The sequence below is a fragment of the Mesocricetus auratus genome, unplaced genomic scaffold, assembly GCF_017639785.1.
Source record: "Mesocricetus auratus isolate SY011 unplaced genomic scaffold, BCM_Maur_2.0 Super-Scaffold_100007, whole genome shotgun sequence".
NCBI classification, from domain to species: Eukaryota; Metazoa; Chordata; class Mammalia; order Rodentia; family Cricetidae; genus Mesocricetus; species Mesocricetus auratus.
Genome location: NW_024429191.1, coordinates 39009084 through 39030466, shown reverse-complemented (window position 1 = coordinate 39030466; position 21383 = coordinate 39009084). Strand labels below are relative to the sequence as shown.

Genomic DNA, 21383 nt, shown 5'->3' with positions numbered 1-21383 from the left:
GAAAGACCCCAAAAGGGATACTTTCACGGAAGGGAGACCCGAACCCAAGGAACAACGAGACCACGAGCTTGGATGCAACAGCAAGAGGCTTTATTGATAATACACGGGTACCCGGGGCGTCTCAGTCTCGGGAACTGAGAGCCCCGAGCTGGGGACTCGGGGATTCTTTTATAGCAAAAAGCGCAGTACAGAAGCGAGAAGCCTAGTTACAGGACCCTGATTGGGCAATTTAAATGAGGCTGGGGCTCAGAACGAGGGCAATTGAGGTTTTGCTTGGAACTCAAGTCTCGGCCTTGGCCCTATCTGAGGAACAATAGGTCTCTGTGCTTGCCCAATCTTGCTGGGCTGGCCATCTGGTCAGAGCTCCCTTCTGATAGCAATGACTATTCAGCTGTGGGGACCTTGAACTGAGCTCCCCTCTGATAGCAATGACTATTCAATTGTGGGGGAAACAGAATTTTCCATAAGCCTCGGCTGCCTGTTTAGACTGGGCCGGGGTCTTTCAGTATGAAACAGGAGAGATCATTGTGCGAAGCAACTTGGCTGGCTTTAAGTTCAGCGTGGAGCCTGCAGGAGGTCTGTTAGATTTTGGAGGGCAGAGAAAAGAGACAAAAGGCAGGAAAGAGACCGAACCTGACCTCCACCAATGAGACTGTTTATTAGCACACCTGGGGCAGCTGCTTTCCTACAAGAATGGAGGGGCTCAGTGAATGGCAGTGAACTTGTCAGGCTCTTAGGTACTAGGAAGCTGATGCATTGGTGGAGGGTCCTTGTAGATTGCAAAACCTCCTTCTCCTGGGGTTGTTTTTCCCAACAGGGTAGTATTGTCTCTGTAACTCTTGGCCCCAGCCAGGGTTGTTGGGTAGTGGTTGATGGACAGCAGTTGGGCAATGCCTGCAAGACATCTCAGCAGGACTTTTCCTTTTCCGTGGCTGGGGCATTCTATCATTCCAGATCCTGAAAACATTAAAATGAATAGGGACGTTGTCTATTTCCTAGTTGTTTTGAACTGAGGAGGGCTGTCATTTGGAAGAGGTGGTTCCAGGTCTGTTAAGAGGCAGGTCCTCGGGTCCACTTAGCAGGAACTGAATTTTAACTTGATCACCACTGCGGATTATTCAATTGCTGTCATGCATTCCTGGTAGAGAGCCAAAAATAGATGACTCAATTACAGAGTAATGTAACAGGTCTTTCTTTGGATTTCCAGCTCCAGAATAATGACTTGGAGACTTTTTATTAGTTATGAAAGCTTGGTCTTAGCTTAGGCTTGTTCCCAACTAGCTCTTCTAACTTAACACATTGATATTAGTCTATGTTCTGCCATGTGGCCCGTTACCTCTCAGTAAAATATGTCTGACTTCCTCCATGTCTGGCTGGAGAATCTCCTGTGCTTCAGATTCTGTCCCAGAGTGCCCATCTTTCCCCAGAAGTCCCACCTGTCATTTCCTGCCTAGCTACTGGCTGTCCATCTCTTTAGTAAATCAATCAGAAGGTGCCTTAGGCAGGTGAAGTCTAACAGACACACATCTTCACACATGTACAAAAAAATTATCCCAGCAGAGTAAAACCGAGGGATTGCCCAAAGGGTGGAGGGAGGGGGAGTAGAAGTGGGAGAGACAGAATGAGCCGGTGAAAGGAAGTAGGTATCTAGATAGGAGCTCCCACATAAGGTAGGGGAAAGGGCTTGTGTTGTGTCTTGAAGGGCTGTGGGTATTTGGCAGGGGTGAGTCAGGTCAAAATTGGGGAGGATTCTTGGTAAGTTTGAGGAGCAATAGCTCCATGTTTAAGGTTTTGGAAGAAACAGGGAGTGGTGGGAGGGAGAAAGTTTTCCTTCCAGGCCTAATTGTTCAGGGTGATAGTGACTAGTTCCACCACCGCCAAGTGCTGCCCCAAAAAGCAAGCTAGCAGAAACAGCAGAGCTACGGAACATTGAGGAAGGGGTGAAGGAGAAAATCGAGGAAGGATGTAAAGAATTGTATCTGGCCTGAGGTGAACGGAATGAAGTTCACTTATGGCAAGAGTTTCTCCACGGTGTCTAAAAGGTCTTTTTTCAGATGTATCAGAAACCAAAATAGCTGTTGTCGGGTGAGAGTCCTTGTTTAGGTGTAGGGGCAAGTCGGGGCATTTTAAGGGAGGTATGTTTGGTAAGTAAAATATTTAAAAGACGGGGTAAAAATTTGGGTAATAAGAAGGCAGGGAGTGGGCTGGAGAGATGGCTCAGCCGTTAAAGGCTAGGCTCACAACCAAAAATATAAGAAGGCAGGGAGTAATCCAGGGGAGGAACCAGCTAATTACAGTTAACTTTTATAATTGTACTTTTACAAAATATAATTTTGTTGTTTTTGGAGATAGGGTTTTTCTGTGTAGCCTTGACTGCCCTGGAACTTACTCTGTAGACCAGGCTGGCCTTGAACTCACAAAGATCTATCTGCCTCTGCCTCCAGAGTGCTGGGAATTAAGGTGTATACCGCCATGACCAGAAAAAAAATATAATTTTTATATGACTTAGTTTCTCCAAATAGTCACAGCTTTAAAAAGTTGGAAAAAAATAGTGATTAGACATAAATTCTTAAGTCAAGTTTCTGTTAGTACAAATAGACCCTTATAACCCTAGGGGTTATAATTATAATCATCAAACATATATCAGTTTTTACAAAATGATTTAATTTTATGTGTATTGGTACTTTGACTGAATGCATGCCTGCATGAGGGTGTCAAGATCACCTGGAACTGGAGTTTCAGACAATTTTGAGCTATCTTGTGAGTGCTGGGAATTAAACCCAGGTTTTCTAGAACAGCCAATACTCTTAACCACTGAGTTGTCTCTCCAGCCTCTGACATATATCATTCTAAACCTTATATAATATACTCAGACCTTCTGTGACTTGGCTTTAAGCTTTTGTGATTTTTGGCCTCATCTGTTATTTTTTATTCTTAGGGAAAAAATTTTATCCAAGATTTTAACCTTTTTAAAACCAAAAACATACAACTATCTATTTTGTATCCATTTAAACATTTTCCCTCATGTCTTAGTTTCTATTTTCCTAAACATGCGTTGAATCCAAGTTACATATATGGCATGGTATAGCAAATTAAGAATGTCTGTAGATAGAGTTTAACTACTAACCTTTTTTGTTATAAATTTTAAGCTAACTTCTTTCGGGTTGGAACAGTTTTTTAACACTCTCTTTGCCAGTGGTCTTACAGATCCTGAGGGAAAGTAAGTTTACATTTCACAAAGAGCTTCAAAGATACCCATGACCTTGAAGGAGGGGCAAGACCAAGAAAGGGAAAGTATTCAGAGTGCTAGGCATCTGTAATTATATATAGCCATTTTCATTTTTATATATAAATTTCTTTTCCTTATAAAGTTTTAAACACCATGAAACATAACAGTAACAAACTCATTTGTTGTTGAAGTTTTTCTGAGGTGGTGTTAGGCCTTTACTCAATATATGTAACAGCCTTTTTACTGATGTGTAGGTGGACTCCCCATTTTTAGCTTTTAGCCTGCACACCCCAGTTATTCCAGAAAACCTTGAGGTTTCGTGCAATTAGTAGCTTATTGCATACAACCAGCTGGGAAAAATGAATGGCTACTCAGGTGACCTTCCTAATGATTTTGCCTATCTTTCTTTTTGAAGGACTATTAACTTTTACCAAGCTCAGCTGTAATTATTTTAAGAGGCATACCTCTTAAAATAACCCCCCCCCCTCAAAGACAGCTTCTCTGTATAGCTCTGGCTGTCCTGGAACTCACTCTGTAACTCTGTAGACCAGGCTGCCAGAGATCTGCCTGCCTCTGCCTTCTGAGTGCTGGGATTACAGGCGTGTGCTGCCACCGCCAGCAAGTTTTGTTTTTTATCCACAACCATCTTGTGTATGTCTACAGATAGAGGCGGACAACCTGAAAAGCTGACAAGTGTTTGTTATCTGAAAAACATATCAAGCTGCAGAATAATCTAAGTACCTGTAACTTAGAAGTCATCAAACAGAAAACCATGAAAACCTGCCAGAAAGTCAGAAAATGTCGGTATCAGCTTGTTTCTTCCTTAGTTTCCCCATGCCTTTAGGACTAAAAACCTGAAACACAAGTGAGGCAGAAACAAAGGCAGACCATAGGCACAAGGCAAAGGAGCCCCCAAGACACAAAGACCATCCTATCTCAGGGAAGCAGGCTTGGAGGCTCAGGAGAAATGGCAGGCATAAGGACCCAGTACAGCTTCTATCTCCACCTCCCTCCAGTCTCACAGCTACTGGGCTGGTCTCACAGGGCAGGAGAGGGTCATCTATGTCACAATGGGCATACTTAGGCATGTTCTTATAGACATGAGACTGAACACAGGGGTTCTCACTGGAATCTCTGAGCAGCGCAAGACCATCAGGGCGACCACACCCTTCCTCTGTCTCTAAGCATTACTCCTTCTAACTATTGGCCATTTAACTCTCTGGGCAATGCTGTGGCTGTATGGACCTCTACAGTTCCAGAAAGCCTGGTGAGTTCCCCGGGGGGAGGTCAGTCCCTGTGGTGTCCCCTCAGAGAGGACCCCAAGGCTTCAAGGAGCTTAATGACACTGAATGCAAGTACAAGAAGGTTTGTTTACTTCTGGAAAACCAGCTAGCTAGGGCTCAACTCTGACAGGAGAGTTGAAGCCCCAAGCCACAAAAACAAGGCACTTTTAAAGAAAACGGGGGGGGGGGTCCCCCGAGGTTACAAGTCCCAGCCCACAGGGTTCCCATGGTTACAGAGATTACTTAGCATACTAGAGGTTATCATGAGACTTGAAGGCCTTGAGGAGTTCTGAGACTAGGTCTCAGTAGGGTTTCCATAGTTAGAGATTACTTAGCACACCAAGTTTTTATACAAAGTTATCTCAAGATGAAGGGCCTTGAGAAGACCATGACTGCATTGGGTTAGGCAGAATTAATTGGCACACCTGTGCTCTGGGATTCCACGGCCTGAGCACATCCTACAGTTGTGGGCTAAGGGAGCAGCTGCCCATGCCCCTCACTTAGTTGGGGACTTTATTTTCCTTATGACGTTTCATCATCCCTAGCCCAAGTACCCTGCCTCCCTGCATCGTCTCTGGTCTCTGAATTTCAGGTGGAGGTCAGCACCCTTCCCTCTTTTCACAGAGCCCAAGGATGGCCCAACCCTCAGTAGAACACAGCAGGTGTTGTCAGTTCAAGACCAGATGGGCTAATTCCCCAGCTAAGAACCCTCACCTGCCCTTGCTGCTCTCTCAGCGAAGACAGACCAGGTGTTTGGAGAGCTGCCCATGGCAATCTCCACCCTGTGTCTAAGGGGGTGGGTGTCTCCAATTTCCTCTAGTCTTCACCCCAGCAGAAATTTTCCATTTTTGATTTCCTGAAAAAGACAGTTCAGGCAGGGCCCAGTAATGGTTCCAGCAGTCAAGTTTAATTAGACAAGGCAAGAAGCAAGCCCGTGCTCTTTAGCACAGGCCTAGCCCAGCCTTGACCCAGAAGGGCTTGAGATTTAAGATTTTTCTCTCTGTTGTCCTCTTCCTTGTGCTTCCTCCAGGGTGGGACTTCCTAGTTGGCACATCTCTCAGAAACTCATTTTACCTAGAATTCAATAGTCTGTTGTAAATAGGTATATAAGGTGCAAGAATCTGTGTAGAGCTTACGTTCCCCCCAAACAAAAAGTGCACTAGGGAGAGGGTAAGCGTACATACTCTCATAGGGAGGAAGTCCCTGAAGGTTTGATCAGCTGCATCACCCATTGTTGTTTTTTTTTCCCCATCATCCTGGTTTTGAGCTTCCACTGGCCCATGCGGAGTTGACCACCACCACTGTTACATGGTTTCAAGGGCCCTGAGTTGATCTGTTGTTTTAAGGGCCTGTTGGTCAGCGACATGGAAGGTGAACCAAGAAGAGCACCTGTAGCTTAGAGGCAGGGAAATTGTCAGCCCTGGGCACAGGTGCAGCCCATGGTGATGAGTTGGTTAGGGATGGTTGGATCGTACCAGAGGTGGGTGGGGGCGGGAGCTTGCTGAGTATGACTGGCTCGGTGATGGTACTACCCGGTGGTCCTTGGCACATAGCTGTTAGCTGAGTCCCGAGTGAGCAAACTGGGTGGGAGTGCGGAGGATAGCCTTGCAGCTGGGAGCTAGCTCAACCCCTAGCTGGGGGCGGTCCAGCGCATGGGGGCGTGGCACGTCGGGGGCTGGGGGCGGGGGCGGGTTGGTTAGGTGTTGGGCTCGCGCAAGCGCCTGGTGCCAGCGTTGACCTCTGAGGTGGCGGCCATGGGGCACTCGAGTTGGCGGTTGGTGGTCGCGGCCGGCGCGGGTCTCGCGCTGGCCCTAGAGGCGCTACCGTGGCTGATGCGTTGGTTGCTGGCCGGGCGGCGGCCTCGGCGTGAGGTGCTCTTCTTCCCGTCTCAGGTGACCTGTACCGAGGCCCTCCTGCAGACCCCAGGCTTGCCCCCCCGGGCCCTCCTCGGGCTGCCCGTGCAGCCTCCCTCACAGTGAGAGTTCGCTGAGCCGGCTGCTGCGCGCGCTGCTGGCCGCCCGCTCCAGTCTGGAGCTCTGCCTCTTCGCCTTCTCCAGCCCGCAGCTGGGGCGCGCCGTGCAGCTGCTGCACCAGCGTGGGGTGCGTGTGCGGGTCATCACCGACTGCGACTATATGGCCCTCAACGGTTCGCAGATCGGCCTACTGCGCAAGGCAGGTAAACCTCCGCCCAGGGGCTGATGACTTATTTGATGCCCCAGCTGACTACTTTTTTTTTTTTCTACAACAGGTAGCTTTACAGGGAGAAGGTGGAGACAGGCAGGCAGGCAGGTGCGGGTGTGCGGGCCAAGGAGCCAAGTTTTATAGAATGTTACGTTATTGTTTGTGCGGGAATTCCCACCCGTTCTAGGCTCTGGCCTTGGAGGAGAGGTGTGTACAGACTCGGTCACTTTCTGTGATGGTTGCAGGGTGACAGACGTGAAGGCAAGGAGGATAAAGCTTAAATATTTGAACCCAGGGACCCTCAGCTGCTTCTGCGTGGACCACAGGAGAGCTAGGAGTGACCAGTGATCTGTGTCGATTAGTGAGTTTTCCCACTAGTTATGGTCACTGGAAAGTGGACTCTACAGTGTGGTGGATGAATACTAACCAGCCATCTCTGTGCCCACTGCTCTGCCCAGGCAACAGGTGTGATCTGTAGCCTCCCTTGGCCTGTGGCCCTTGTTTGCCTGCTTTTTAGTGGTGGGCACTGCAGGAATTCAAATTTTGACTGCTAGATCCTTCCTTTACCCAAGAGTCAGTGGTTCTCCCCGGCCCCCCCAAACCCCCAAACCAAACCTGGCTGACCTGATCATTGTGTCTACAGTGACTGACAGGAGCCCTGAGAAAAGCTGAGGCTTGGCGGTGCTCTCGAGTTTTCCTTGTACACAGCCTGCCCTCCCACTTCCCTGAGAGTGTAGGCTTTGGAAAAAGGGTCTGCTTCAGACAGCAATTGAGAACAGCACCCATAGCACCAGCCAGCTGTGCATCACCCATGTCAGCAGAGCAGAAGGCGTCTGACAGCTCCTCTCTGCCCCCTTACTGGCCCCTGAGAGTGATCTCCAGTCAGGCCATCAAGTAGGTATAGGCATGGGTGATATCACTGTACTTAGATTTTGGAGAGTCATAAAACCTCAGATTTGGAAAGAACCAAACTGCCATCACAGATCCACACATCACTGATGTTCTGGCTACACCTGGGTGAGTTCCAGATTGTTCCATCAACAAGTATGCCATGTGTCAGTATTGGGTACAGCCAGCTACTTGTGGGGAAAACACATAAATCAGAAAGGTCTGGAAAACTTTACAAAGGAGGTCCTGTAGGAAGTGAGGTGGCTAGGATAGCTGGAGAGGCACCCAGGGGCAGTATGATGTGACCGAGTCCTGATTAGCTGCTGGGGACTAAACAAGAGTGGTCTGTAGTGAGGTGGGTGCTGCCAGGCTTTGCCCTGATAGCAGATGGGTGGAGTTGGGGCAGAAGCTGAGTGAGATACAGGTAGTCCGTTCCTGGCATGTGAAGGGTGTGGGTTTCACCCCAGCATCCCTGCCAGACAGTGTACCCTCAAAAGTTAAGAAGCCAAAGCCAGAACTTTGAGGATAGCTGGTTCGAATGTGGTAGTTCTTTCTGGTCAGCTTAGTGAGGCACCCTGGGAGGTGTGATTCAAGTTGGCCAGCCAAACTCTTTTCCTGCCTAGGCATCTGTCCTCTAGGTTATCCACTCCAGTGAGTGAGTGACAAAGGCAAGGGTCTGTCACGTCTGACTCCCTTCTCTGAAGGACTCTGAGGTAGTATTTAGACTTCAGCTTTAGTGGAGCTGGTGTGGGCGGGTTGTTCCCCAGAGAAGTGTTTGGTGTCATCCAGAGTCCCTGCTTTCTGTGTGCTAACATGGATGACAGACGGCCTGTCATCTCAGTACTATCCTGGGACAGCCCCTGGGTTTCCTGTGTAGCCAACTGAGGACATGAGCAGGCTTGGGGTAGCTGCACCTGGGTGGTGTTATAAAGGCTGCCTTGGCTCCACAGGTATACAGGTACGTCATGACCAGGACCTCGGCTACATGCACCATAAGTTTGCCATTGTTGACAAGAAGGTGCTCATCACTGGCTCCCTCAATTGGACCACACAGGCCATCCAGAACAACCGTGAGAACGTTCTGATTATGGAGGACACAGAGTATGTGCGGCTGTTCCTGGAGGAGTTTGAGCGCATCTGGGAAGAATTTGACCCCACCAAGTACAGCTTTTTCCCCCAAAAGCATCGAGGGCACTGACCCTGCTCTGTTCTGCTCAGTCTTCCAACTTGTACTTGTGATTTGAACCAGACTTTCCTGGCTGGCAGGGAGCAGCCTGGGTGCACTGGACTGATGTCTTCCTGTCATTGCATTGGCACAACAGAAGTCAGGAAGGAAGTGACAGTGTGGCCAGTGCAATAGGCTGTTCTATGGCAGTAGTTGCCTAGATAGGCAGGCCATCCTCTTTAAGTGGCTTCTGGGCATCACTAGACATGTCTGATAGTCCTGACCCTCTGCAATTGGTGTGTCTCCTTGCATTGCTAATCACTGGTGAGGACTACTTAATTGTCCATAGCCCTCACATTAGAGCAGTACTGTGGATTTAGAAGTGGCCTCACCTCGAGCACCTATGTGCACTTGTAGCTTTTGCTCAGTCATGGACCAGGAGCTGATGACAAAGGGAGCACTGGAGGTAAGAGCTGCCCAGGCTATCTCAGCTCTGTGGTGGCCATTCCCAGGGGGTCAGAGGACAGTCTCATCTGCATTTGTGACATGTTCCAAACTATTATGTTTTTATATGCAAATAGCTTAACTGACAAAAGAGCTACAGTTTTGTCATTGGTCATGCTTGTGTACATGACAAGCTCCATGTGGTCCCTTAAAGTCAGTCTGAGTGGATGAAGTGTCCTTTAGTTCATAGAACTGGTCAATATAGGTGTTTTCTTCCTTTTTTATGGAGGGAGGGGTGGTAAAATGAGGTCTTACCATGTAGCCCTGGCTGGTCTTCAACTCAAAGATCTGCCTGATTCTGCCTCAGATACTGGGATTAAAGACATGTGCCACTGTGCCCAGCTCTGTTCACCTCTTTCAGTTTTACCTTTTACTTATGTTAGACAACTTGATGTTGATTTTCAAAAAGATTTAACAGAAACTGTAAAGTATAATATTCAGAAGTAGTTATGTTGAATAAGTTCTTCCCTTCTGGAGCTTGTAAATCCTTAAGTGTGTGCTCAGGTGGGGGAAGATCACAAAATGTCCTTTGAGTGACAATGCCATTGGGGCTCTTGAACTTCTGGCATATTTCAATAAATATTATTTTGGAATATGAACTGCTACTTGTCTGCCTTAGTCTGCTGCATTCAGATACGGCTACACTTAAAACATTGTGGGGGTAGTATGTAGTTATTTAGACACCCATTTTGAAGACAGGAGCCCCTGAAAGAGCAATAGCACTTAAAGTAGTAGTCACCTTCTGTTAGTGTGCTTTCCAGATAGCCAAGCTCCTCTCTGGCACTATTTCCAGACCTTTCAGAAATAGAAGCATGATTCCTAGCTTGTTTCTCTTTGTCATCTGCCTGATGGTATGTCTTCCTCGACTCATGCCCTCATCCCTTCCAGAGAAGGCGGTATCCACATGGCAGCATATATGGCTGTCAGGGGCTAAATAGCTTTGTTGTGTTATCTGCAAGAATGTGTGAAGACTTAAGTGACATGACTTCATATATTCATCTTTTTGTTGTCTGTTTTGAGACAGTCTCACTATATAGACTGGTCTTATATTCTTGCCTCTACTTTGTAAGTACTGGGAGTACATATATGTACCACCACACCCATATTGAATGCTATGAACTAGGAGCATAGTACACGTGGATATCTCTCACTTGTCTCAGTACCAGTTTAAGATGATTTCCCCCAATTAATATTAAATTATTATTTAAACCTTGGTCTGGGCTCTTCATTGTCTCACTGTAGTAACACTAGCAGCAGTCTAGATTAGTAAGAACAACAGTATGTCTTTGGAACTGGCAACATGAATCCTGTTTCTAATATATTCTTAATCTTTTACATTTCCATATGAGTCTTAAGATAAACACACCTATGTCTGGCAAAAATTAAAGCATCTAGGATTTTGGTAGGGATTATGTTGAACCTGTACATTAAGCTGAGGTTACCATCTTGAATTTTATGACCCACAAGTGTGGATATCTACTATAGCTTTAATTTCACCTGATGCTTGTAGGTTTCCTGTTGTTCACTCCATTGGGTAGCCATGGAGATACAAAAGCAATTACACAACAAAGGGATGAGGCATTTCTAATAGAAAGCAGACAGGTTCTTGGAATCACAAATGAAAGAAACACTTTAAGAAAATAAGAGACCCTTCCAGCCTGCAAGGGGGAAATGGATGGCCAATCCAGAAAAGGGACTGAGATGAAGATAGAAGTCAGTCTGGGTTAATAATGGTTCTCAGCATGAACTATGTTTGTTTCTTCTTTTCCCATCTTTGGGCTTAATTTACCTTTAGTGCCCAGGGCTGTTCAATACACTTCTATGCTTGCTTGCATTTTGTCTTAGTGTCTTCTGTAGAACTAGGTCCTTATGGTATTTTAGGGTTTTTTGTTTTGTTTTTTTCCTGTCTTTTGAAGGATTTTTTTTTTTTTTGGCTGGAGTATCATGTCAATGTTTGTAGTTTTGAGTGTGATTTATTACTCAGGTTACTGTAAATGGAATTGCTTAATTTATTCCAGTCTTCAGAACTACTGTGTAGAAATATAACTGAGCCTTGTATTCTAACTTTCTGAATCTAGTAGTGATAGCTGAATTAAAAAATGAAATAAAAGGACTACTCCTAAAGTACGGAGAAGACTTTTATTGTAGGTATGATGGAGAAAGCAGGCAGAGAGGAGAGTCCAGACTGAACATGGTCGCAGACTAAACATGAGGAACCACTGACCAGTAGACCAAGACCAGAGTAAGCAAGAATTGCTGAGTTATAGAGGGATCCGGTGGGGGAAGGGAAGTGGAAACCCAACCCCCAGGAGGGAGAGATTTAGGATAGATGGAGCAGGTTGAGAGAGCTGGCCAGTATCTTCTTTGATATTTTAATATGCACCTTCCCAGGTTTCTGAGACCTAACACTAACAATACACACTTAATATTTAATCTCATTTAAAAGGAACAGTTTATTAACACCTTCCCTTTCAGTCAGAGTGCCTTTCTCAATGAACTGCTTGGCCTAGATCCTTTGTACCATTTTGTGAATGGAAGTAGGGAAAGATGTCTTCAAGGAGATCCTGATCCTAGGGAAATGCTAGTCTTTAATTACTGAGTGTGATCAGTTTGGTGGGGAGGGGGATTCTTTTCTGTTCCTGGTCTTTGATTTTTGTTGTTTCTATGTGTAGCTCTGGCTGTCTTGGAACTCACACTGTAGATCAGGCTGGCCTTGAACTCAGAGATCTACCTGCCTCTGCCACCTTAGTGCTGTCCCACCCGCCAGCTATTTAAAATTTTAATCATGAGTGATCAGCTTGCCAACTAATTTTAAATTGCACTTACATATCAGGATAGTTCCCCAAAGCTTTTTGGTGTACATTTGTTTATAATAGTTTTTAGTGGACAAAAAGCAACTGGAAAGCCCCTAAACAAATGCAATAATAACATACTAAAAATATTTATTCTTTGTCTTTTATATCTTTGTTTTACTGTTTTATAATATAAAGTTGATTTCTAATTGGTATAGAAACATTTTGTATTTCCAGTTTCACATACTTTTATTATAAAGTTTGTGACAATATTGAAAAAAACTTTGTGAGGGGTTATGGGGACAGATAGGGTCTTGCTGCGTAGCCCAGGCTGGCCTCAGACTCTGACTCTTCTTCCATCAACCTCTGGGATCACCAGGTTGGCTGCCATTTTGTCTGGCCTAGTTTACTATTCTAAATCTATTGAACAAAATGTTTTAAAAAATGCAACAAACATCAAGAATATACCATAATTAGAGGATCCTGTTTTGTTAATTTTTTTGTTGTCTATTTTAGATTATGATGCTTTTAAAAACACAGGCTTAATTATATCAAAAGTAAACTCACGAAGGACATGTCTAATATACTGGTGCACACTGGTACTCAGTGAACTGAAGATGAGGCCAGCCTGAGCTATAACTCTAGGGCTCGTGTGGTAGAGGACTGTCCAGCATGCTTGAGGCCCTGGGCTCCAGCACCACAAAATAAAAACCCAAGAAAACTACTATGAGACAGTTACATACAATACTGTGATTGATGGAATCCCCACTGAATTTTTTTTTTTACTATTCTTTTAACCCCTGAAGTTTCTATACCAAGTCAAAGTACCTTAGATTCTAGACATAAATATTATGGCTTATGTGTGAAAATCTAATGTAAATAATAGTGAAAACAAAAACACTCTGAAACGTGTAAAGGAAAGCAGCAGGTGTTAAACTTGGATGATGGCCCATTCTGGGCTCCCAGTACGTTTATGACTCAGGACTTCAGATTTTGGTCTTCGCCTGGCTGAGTCAGCACCCATATGCATGCAGAGGGCAATGCAAAAATAGTTTATTATGATACAGTTCATGTAAAATCAAGCAGTATTTACACAATAAAAATGGTTAGCTATAGCCAAGGACTCTAGCTTGTCACACAAAGGAATAAATATTTCTACAAATTAACATTTCAATTATAGTGAACACCTGACCACAAACTTTGTAGGAAACACCTCACACTAAACCATAAAATGTTTGAATGAGGAGTTTAGGGGACACTTTATCTGCAGGAAGGCCACACCCTATGCACATACACTGAGGCCTAAACTGGTTCTGGCAGCTGTGCTCACAGCCTCCCTGGCTCCATTTTTTTGTACACGTAACTTTTAGTCTGGCAACCAGACTGATTGTATCAGAACAGAAACTCAATACCAGGTGAGATGGCACAAGCCTGTGACTGCCGCAAAGTGGCCTACAAGATGACACGCACCCCAGCCCAGTCAAGCAGTTGTCATGGAAGGTCACCTAGAGTTCTGATTGTCAAGGAGCCACTGTAACTGGGATGCTTACTATTCTACATAGCACACCTACAGAAAGTCACATTGTTTAATTACCCACAGAACTGGTTTTGAATCCTGGCATTAAAACCAAAGTTAAATCTTAAAGTGATTTAAAATCGATTTAAATTGAAGTTTGTGATAGAAACTAATAGTGAATTTAGTGTTCTTTACAATTCCTAGCTAAAATAAAATCGGATGTGTGGTAAGACTAATTTCTAAAGGAGAGATGAGCCAAGAGCATGTTGACTGGCAAGCTAGAGTGGGCTGTGTCAGCTAGGATTCTTACAACTGCACTTCTTTATGGCAAATGCTGGCTATGGAGCCCTGCCCCACCATGGAAGCTGCTACACTCACTCATGACCCACAGAACTTGAAGAGGCCTTGAAGTCTTTCAGTTCTGGACTGTCTAGTTTTTAAAACTCTCTCCTGATGGGCTAGCTCCTTACCAGTGTCAGAGAGATACAGCCAGGGAGCTAGATAAGAGACTGGTGGTCAGGTTGCTCTGCACACAGTCCAGCCCCACAGTTCTGTCAGAAGCTAGGCACCTGGGCCGGAAGCAGCTTATAGCCCCAGCCAGTTCCCCTAACAAAAATTACACTAAGAAGCCTGAAGGCTGGGTGCCAAAAGGTCCTCATATTCCTGGTTTTCCTTGAGTGGCTGGCTCTACCAGTCTCAGAATGCTTTTAGTAGCATCCAGGGCACTGCTAAGGGCTTGCCATGAGTATGGGTTAAGGGGATAGCCTGCAAAGCATCTGTCAAGTAACCAAAAACTTTAAAACAGTGGTTATTAACTTAGTCTTCTGTTTTTTGGGTTGTTTTATTTTTAGATGGGGTTTTGCTGTGTAGCTCTGATTCTTCTGGATCTCACTATGTAGATCAGGCTGGTCTTGAACTTAGCTTGTCTCTGCCTTCTAAGTGCAGGATTAAACATGTGAGCCACCACACCTAGCTAACTCCAGGTATTCTGATGTCTGAGTGGGATTTGCACTGAATCCAGCACTGCCCTCCACACCTCCTAAAAGGGTGTCTAGATAAGATGTTTTAAAAACTCAAACTTTGCACTGAAATCCCTGTATCATGTCTCAAATACTTAACCACTACTTGCTCTGAGTTACAGGAAAGGCTGAGTGGCCTGTTGTATGCTGGGAGCTCCCATGAGGAAGGCTGGGAAGGTGACATTTACAGCCTACCAACAAGAGCTAACCCTCTTGTTTTTGGTGTAGGCCAGTCAGCTGGGAGGTAACTGATGTCCCCTCCATCAGCAGAGTCTGTGGTTTGGGTGTGCAGCTTGTATGGGATACTCATGTGGAGGCAGGAGTGGGGACCCCAGAGTTCTCCCTGATGTTAGTTGCATGGGGCCTGTGTGCTTATCCAGCCTGTTTTGGGAGCCAGGGTATGGTTAGAGGTCAGGAGAAAGACCACTTGGTGTGTGGAACAGGACTGCAGGAATCTCTGCACTGACTGATGCCCAGGTCCACACAAACAGTGCAGGCTGTGTGGTATCCAGTCACTTCCCTCAGTATCAGCTAGCTGTCAGCAATGACGAGTGTGTTCAGTTCTCTGCAGTTCCAGGGTAGAAGACAGTGTGCCATCTTCCTTTGTAGGGAAGTTAACAGTAACACACATCCCATCAAATATCTTTCCCACCAGTTTTGTTTCCTGGTCAACTTTCTCAGGCTCCTTTTCGACACATGTTCTGAAGTTCACAAGTGTGCTCTTTGTAGTGCTGTAGTTGGACACTAGGTCTTACACGTACTAGGTGGGTGCTCTACCATTATTAAGCTATATATACAACCTTAGCCTGTCTGTATTTTGAGTCAGAGCTCTTTTACATAGCCCAGGACTTGGAGCATAGGCAAATACCACTACACCCAGTTGAGTGCTCTGCTGTTGGATCCAGCAGATTCAATTCTGGCCTTAGGTTTCCCTCAGTGAATGCATACATTCCCAACCTTCTTCCTCTGGCGATTCCTTACTTCATGAGGGCCCTGGCCTCCTCTGGCCTCCCTGAAACAATGGGCCTCCCATTATTGCCCTGGCTCTGTGGACACCACAATACTAGAAAATCTGCAGCCTTGTGTAACAAATGTGCTCTCTGCTCAGGTGCTGGGCACCACACATGTGCAAGATATAATTTAAGCATGTGTTCACAAAAGCTGTCATATGATGACAAGTAGGTTCCCTGTAATGGCAGTTTGCTTGCAGATGTGCTGGCAGATTACAAATGTGTATATTTATTTATTTATTTATTTTGTTTTTTGAGAGGGTTTCTCTGTGGCTTTGGAGGCTGTCCTGGAACTCGCTCTGTAGACCAGGCTGGCCTCGAACTCACAGAGATCCACCTGCCTCTGCCTCTCGAGTGCTGGGATTAAAGGCGTGCACCACCAACGCCCGGCCAAATGTGTATATTTATAAGAGAATAAAATTCTGAAGCCTATTCATTTTAATGCTGCTCCCACCATGAAATGGGGAAAGCATGCTACTGATTGGGCTGGGAACTGCTTGAAGTTTCTTGATCTACACAACCCAATCTCAACCAAGCATCTTCCTCTACTTGTACATCTGATGCCTCTTTTCTCTGGAATACACCAACTTCACCTCCTTTCCAGGGAATGGGATGCCTGTAAGGAGGTCAGGCAAAAGTGAGCCCTGCACAGCCTGGGGTAAGGGAATTGACATAGGACAGCAGCAGTCCAAAGTAAAAAGCTGCAGTGGGCATGCATGGCCACCAGGGACACAGAAGACTAGCTTCTTTCCTGGTTCACTTCTGCTGGAAGTCATTGCCAAGAAACAAGATGCACCCCGATCCACGTGTTACTGTTCAAGGTGGCCTGGGCAGTGGGAGATGATCCAGGCATCCCTGTACTGTGCCAGTTCAGTATCTGGCCAACACACCACACAGGAAATAAGCCCTAGGCGGAGTGTGCTGTAATGGCAAAAGCGAGCCTTCAGTAAGAGCTTGCGTGGCAGATGCAATAGGTGCAGCTTATCTCCCAGCTCTTGCCTCTGATTCCCAGGTATTATATCTGAGGGTTCTGAGGTGAAGAGCAAAAAATAAATGTAGGCTTGGCATCTTGAGAAGGCACTGTGGCACGTCAGGGAGATGATTTCACTGGGGCCAGAGGGTCCCAAGGGCAGCAGGACAGTTGCAAAGGAAGCACATCAGAGAGAACAGTAGTCCTCAACGCAACTACAGCCTCTGCATCCCAGCCACGCACATGCTACCATGGCCCACTCTGAGCTCAAAACACTGTTTCAGCAACAGCTCCTAGCATGTGCCAATGAGGAACTTAAGCCCAAGGGCTTGCCTGTGGGACAGTGGCACACTTACATATGCCACTAAGCAGTTATCTTGGGGTTCTGCCTGTCTACTTCAAGGCCAGCTGGACACTATGGATGACCTTGAACATCAACTCATGTAGAACTGATGGAGGGGATTCATACATGAGTTGAATTTGTGCACCCAGAGACCATCGGACTGATTCAACACTAACAAAGTGGAAACTCAAGCCAGAGACCTGGGACTCAGGACAGTGGGATCTGCTTGTGAAGCCACTGATTCTCCCATCTGACACGGGGCTCTTGGGTATGCTGCATCTTATGGTATGAATGCTGTTTTAAATGAGAACAGAAACCTCTAAGTTGTTTTTCTTTTTAAAAAGAAAACACTGTAGGATGCTTTGAGAAGTAAGAAAGTCCTATTCAGCTGGGCGGTGGTGGTGCACGCCTTTAATCCCAGCACTTGGGAGGCAGAGGCAGGCGGATCTCTGTGAGTTCGAGGCCGGGCTGGACTGACAGCCTCCAAAACAATACAGAGAAACCCTGCCTCGTAAACCCCCCCAAAAAAAAACAGTCCTACTAAGCTAGCTAGAAAAACTTGTTAGCACAGTCTCCTTTGTTAACGGCTCCATGAGAAGCAGACACTTCAAGGGAACCTTCTAGAGCTCAGACAAATCAGTCCTGAGCACATGCTGCTATTCTTAGCAGCCCTGTCTTCACACACACAGGTCTCCTCTCATCCCTTTCCCAAGGAACCCTGATAACTTCTTTTCAGACAGGTTAAAACCCAGCAATCTGTCCCTCTAGATGACCCAGGGGAGGAGGGTCACACTTGACAAGCCTGAAGGTGCAGGCTGTAAGCCACCATTCTCAGCCAGCATAGGACCAGGATTAGAAAGGCAAGGGAGGCACGAGCGGAGGAAGGAATGAGAGGGGCCGGGGCTTTTGTGCAAGATTTAATAAAAAACCAAAATAGGAATGCTTGCTTTCAACATTTCCAGGTTGTGAAAGATTTGCCAGGATTATCTGGGGTATGGTTCTAAGCTGCATCAGTGGGCCAGATATAAAATGCTGTCCTCCCAGGTCAAAAGGAAGTGGGGACAGGCCGGACACTATCCACGGCCCCTCAACAGCCAGGGCAGACTAGAACATTCACAGTGGCTCTGTTCTCACCGGCCGGGGTGGTGCTCAGCTGGGTGCGGTACAGCAGAGCCACTGGCAGGTCCCGTGTATACTCTGAGGCTGGGCTAGCTTATTAACAGGCTGCTGTGCCTTAATACTGACAGTGAGTGTGGTGGGAGGACAAAAGGGTCCCGCTCAGACGTCAGTGGGGAAGCCCTCCCACTACTGCTTGAGCGGGACTACTCTGAGAATACCATGGGGAGAAAGCTGTGATAAAGACAGACAATGGAAGCCGGAATCAACAGGGAAGGGGATGGAGCAAATGCCCCACACAGCAGTCTCTCATGCATCCATACCCACAGTTCATGATGGCAGCAGTGCAAAGCACAGATGCAGATGAAAGCCACACTGGGCTTGTGCTGCCACCAGCTGGGAAGGACGTGTCAGGTGGATCAGGACGCAGCTAGTCTTTCTTCAAGTCCCTGGACTCGAAGAGCTTCAAGCGCTCTTGCACCGTCAGGCCTTCCTTCAGACTCTGGTGGAGACAGCGGGAGAAGGAGCAATTAGGCGCTGTGCGGCAGCGGCAGTTGGGCTTCAGTAGCAGGTACAGGCGCGAGGCTGAGGGACCCTGAGATTAGTGGGCATGCGAGGGCAGACGGCCCTGAGAGGTAGTGTTACTGGAATTTGCTTTCTCCTGGAGAAGTATACTTGGGTGAGAAAAGGAAAAAAATAAAGAGAAACGAGATCATGTGTCTACACAGTTCAACTCTAGCCTTGAGGCTGGCTCTTCAGACCAAACCACGAAAAACTTGGCTGAGAACTGGAAACCTGGTCACCTGTCACTTTCCCTGTATAGGGAGTATGTATGTCTCATTCTTTTGTCTTCATGAACTCATGACCTTAAGACAAGTGCTCTGTTCTGGGAATCCTAGTGGTACTGCAGCTGGGGCCACCCCCCCCCACTTCCCAGCTGTTTTTCTGTGTTCTTGGTATTATAATAATACCAACTGGGGAACAGAATATTTACTACTTCTCCCTTAAACATCTTTTCCAAAGCTTTCATTTCTGGAAGAGAAAAGAAACCCCAGTTCTTAGAGGACTGGCAATGAATGTATTTCAGCATGCCCTGCTCTGGCTCCTCAGTACCAGCTCTTCTGGCAATGAACCTTGGAGTCAAGCTCAGTCTGGTCATAAATGCAGGTTGTATTAGGAAATGGGAAGCCAGGGGTGTTTCTGGAGGTTGAGGCCCAGCTTTCTTCTGGGCTGTGGTTTTTACCCCACAACTGAGTTGGTTTTTGTTTGAGACAGGTTCTCATATAGTTGAGGTGGTTTCAGTGAGTATTGGTTTTTTACACTATGTATATGTGAATAGTGATACCCATACCTGCTTCAGGGTATTCTTGGTGTTCCCCCTCCTCTTAAGTTCAGGTAGCCAGACTCCCAAGAGATGTTACATAGGTCTTTTGGCTTATCACCCAGCAGCTGAAGCAGGCCTTGGATGGCAACTGAACTTCATGGCAGGTGTGAGCACAGTCACGGGCGGCACTTACTGCCATTCTCAGGGCAGAGAACAGACAAGACCCATTGTCCCTTATACCTTGCTAAGTGCCACCTCTCTGAAGTGTCTAACCTCTTCCTGGCCTCAGGTGTAGCCAGTTACCTTCAGGGTTCAGCATCCCACACCCACCTGTCCCATGACAACACTGAATGAGTCCTCTCTGCTCTGGGTCTCTGAAGAGGCCATGCTGCTGCCATGAAAACTGACTGAGGCAGGAAATGAAAAAGCACCCAAGAAGGTCCCAGTCAGGACACGGCACAGGTTTCAGTCTCTCTTAACAGGGCTGATGAGACTCCAGGTGCACTGCGACAGCATGGACATGCTGCCACCATGCCTGGCTGGCCCCCACTTGCCCAGTGGGGATGGATTATTCTGAGGTCAGATATAAAGCACTATAAAGGAACTGGGCCACCATGCAAATACTAACAAATCATGTGAGAAGCAGTTCCTGGGTCTCCTCTGCCCTCCTGGAAACCCAATGGCCTTTCCCACCTAGCATGACTCTAATCAGCACAGAGGAGCCCTAGCATTGTGTAACTCTAGTGACCCTGCTGAGCACAGAAGCCCCCAATAGCTCATATGGCTGTGTTTGCCATAGAGATCTAGCCAGGATGGAGGATCCTTGTTCCTCGGCATCACTACCAGCCAGTACTGAGCCCCGGGTCTGTGTTCATATCCCCATAAATTCCTATGTAGGTGTGCACCTCACTGCATATCTTCCACATGGTGTCCTTGAATGTCCTTTCTCATTCTGACCCAGAATGGTGACCCATTCACCATGACCACTATGCTCTTTGAGGACTCAAGGGCAAGAGCCAAGTTTAACCTCAGGCTTAAGAAAGCAGTCTCCAATATGAAAACATGAGCCTAGAAAATTCCTCTCTTACCAAAGAAAACTTCAAGTTTCAGGAAAAACCCTAAACTAAGTTTTTAATCTTGCTTAGACCACATCTGCATATAAGTCATCATGTGACTACAGAAAACAAAAACAGACTGGTTAAAAGAACCAATGATGCCAGGTAGTGGAGGAGCACACCTTTAATCCCAGCACTGGGGAGGTAGAGAATGGTGGACCTCTGTGAGTTTGAGGCCAGCCCTGTCTACAATGATTTCTGGGATGGCCAGGGCTACATGGAGAAACTCTGTCTTCAGCACCCCCCCCCAAGAACTACTGTTAAAAAATCTTGGGCTTTCTTGATACTCTTCCCTTAGGCAAACCTGTTTCCCCTGAGCCCCAAGCTAATGGCCCTAGCTGGAAGTTGGGAGGGCTTATGTACACCAGGAACCAGCACACCTGGGTATTACCAGTGGGAACAACAGCCCATAATCCTTGAGCTGTTATCATTGCATAAAGAAGTTAACACAGCATCCCTAGGACTGACTTCAACATGGACAACCCTATCACCTTTATGGGAGAGACAGGCTTTTGTATCACGTAAAGACAGAAATAAAAACAAAAAAACAAAACAAAACAAAAAAACACCCCAAAAACCAAAACAGGTCATGTTCAGCCCCATGTGTAAGGGTGCCAGGCCCTTAGAAACAAAATACTTTCTTAGGCTCTACCCAAGTAGTATTGATCAGTTCTACACAGAACAGCACAATGGGGATCTGCTCTATCTTCAGACTTCTCCCACAAGCAGCCTTGCTAACTGGCTGCGTGAGGTCTACCACAAGAGCAAACTGCTTGCTAGCGTCAGCGGGTATCTGCCATCTCCCTGCAACTTGTTTCCAAGAGAGGAGACATGAACTTGGTGCCGTGCAAATCACCCAGTATGCATGCTGGCTTGTGCCCTCCTGTCAAGCTGGGGAGGCCCGGGGCAGGCTCAGTTCTGTGAGGAG

The 21383-nt window shown here is 46.6% G+C and overlaps 2 protein-coding genes and 1 long non-coding RNA gene across 13 annotated transcripts in view; 1 reads left to right on the top strand and 2 right to left on the bottom strand.

Annotated features, from left to right (window-relative positions):
• Nucleotides 1-634: 634 nt before the first annotated feature.
• Nucleotides 635-6423, bottom strand: LOC110340462. Of its 5 annotated transcripts, none has more exons than XR_005878232.1 (4): nt 6337-6423; nt 5697-5907; nt 3971-5586; nt 635-1138 (listed from the first exon to the last, which is right to left on the bottom strand). It is a non-coding gene; the product is annotated as an uncharacterized LOC110340462 (long non-coding RNA). The 5 variants fall into 5 exon arrangements; XR_005878233.1 differs by having other exon boundaries at nt 5697-5901; nt 6337-6419; XR_005878230.1 differs by lacking the exon at nt 6337-6423 and adding an exon at nt 5988-6178.
• On the top strand, nt 6186-9849 carry Pld6 (phospholipase D family member 6). Its single transcript, XM_013111448.3, is given in 3 exon segments — nt 6186-6443; nt 6445-6688; nt 8532-9849. Coding segments are annotated over 3 exon segments (669 nt in total). The 5' UTR covers nt 6186-6266; the 3' UTR covers nt 8780-9849.
• Nucleotides 9850-13078: 3229 nt separating this feature from the next.
• The window catches only part of LOC101829590 (myosin phosphatase Rho interacting protein), a 121093-nt gene continuing 112788 nt past the window's right edge, over nt 13079-21383 (bottom strand). For all 7 annotated transcript variants that reach the window (XM_040748750.1, XM_040748749.1, XM_040748748.1 and 4 more), the window contains one exon: nt 13079-18518. Coding sequence is in view for 4 of the 7 variants with exons in the window: in XM_040748748.1 (XP_040604682.1) it covers nt 18447-18518 (72 nt within the window). In the remaining 3 variants the exon portion in view is untranslated. The remainder of the gene's footprint in view (nt 18519-21383) is intronic.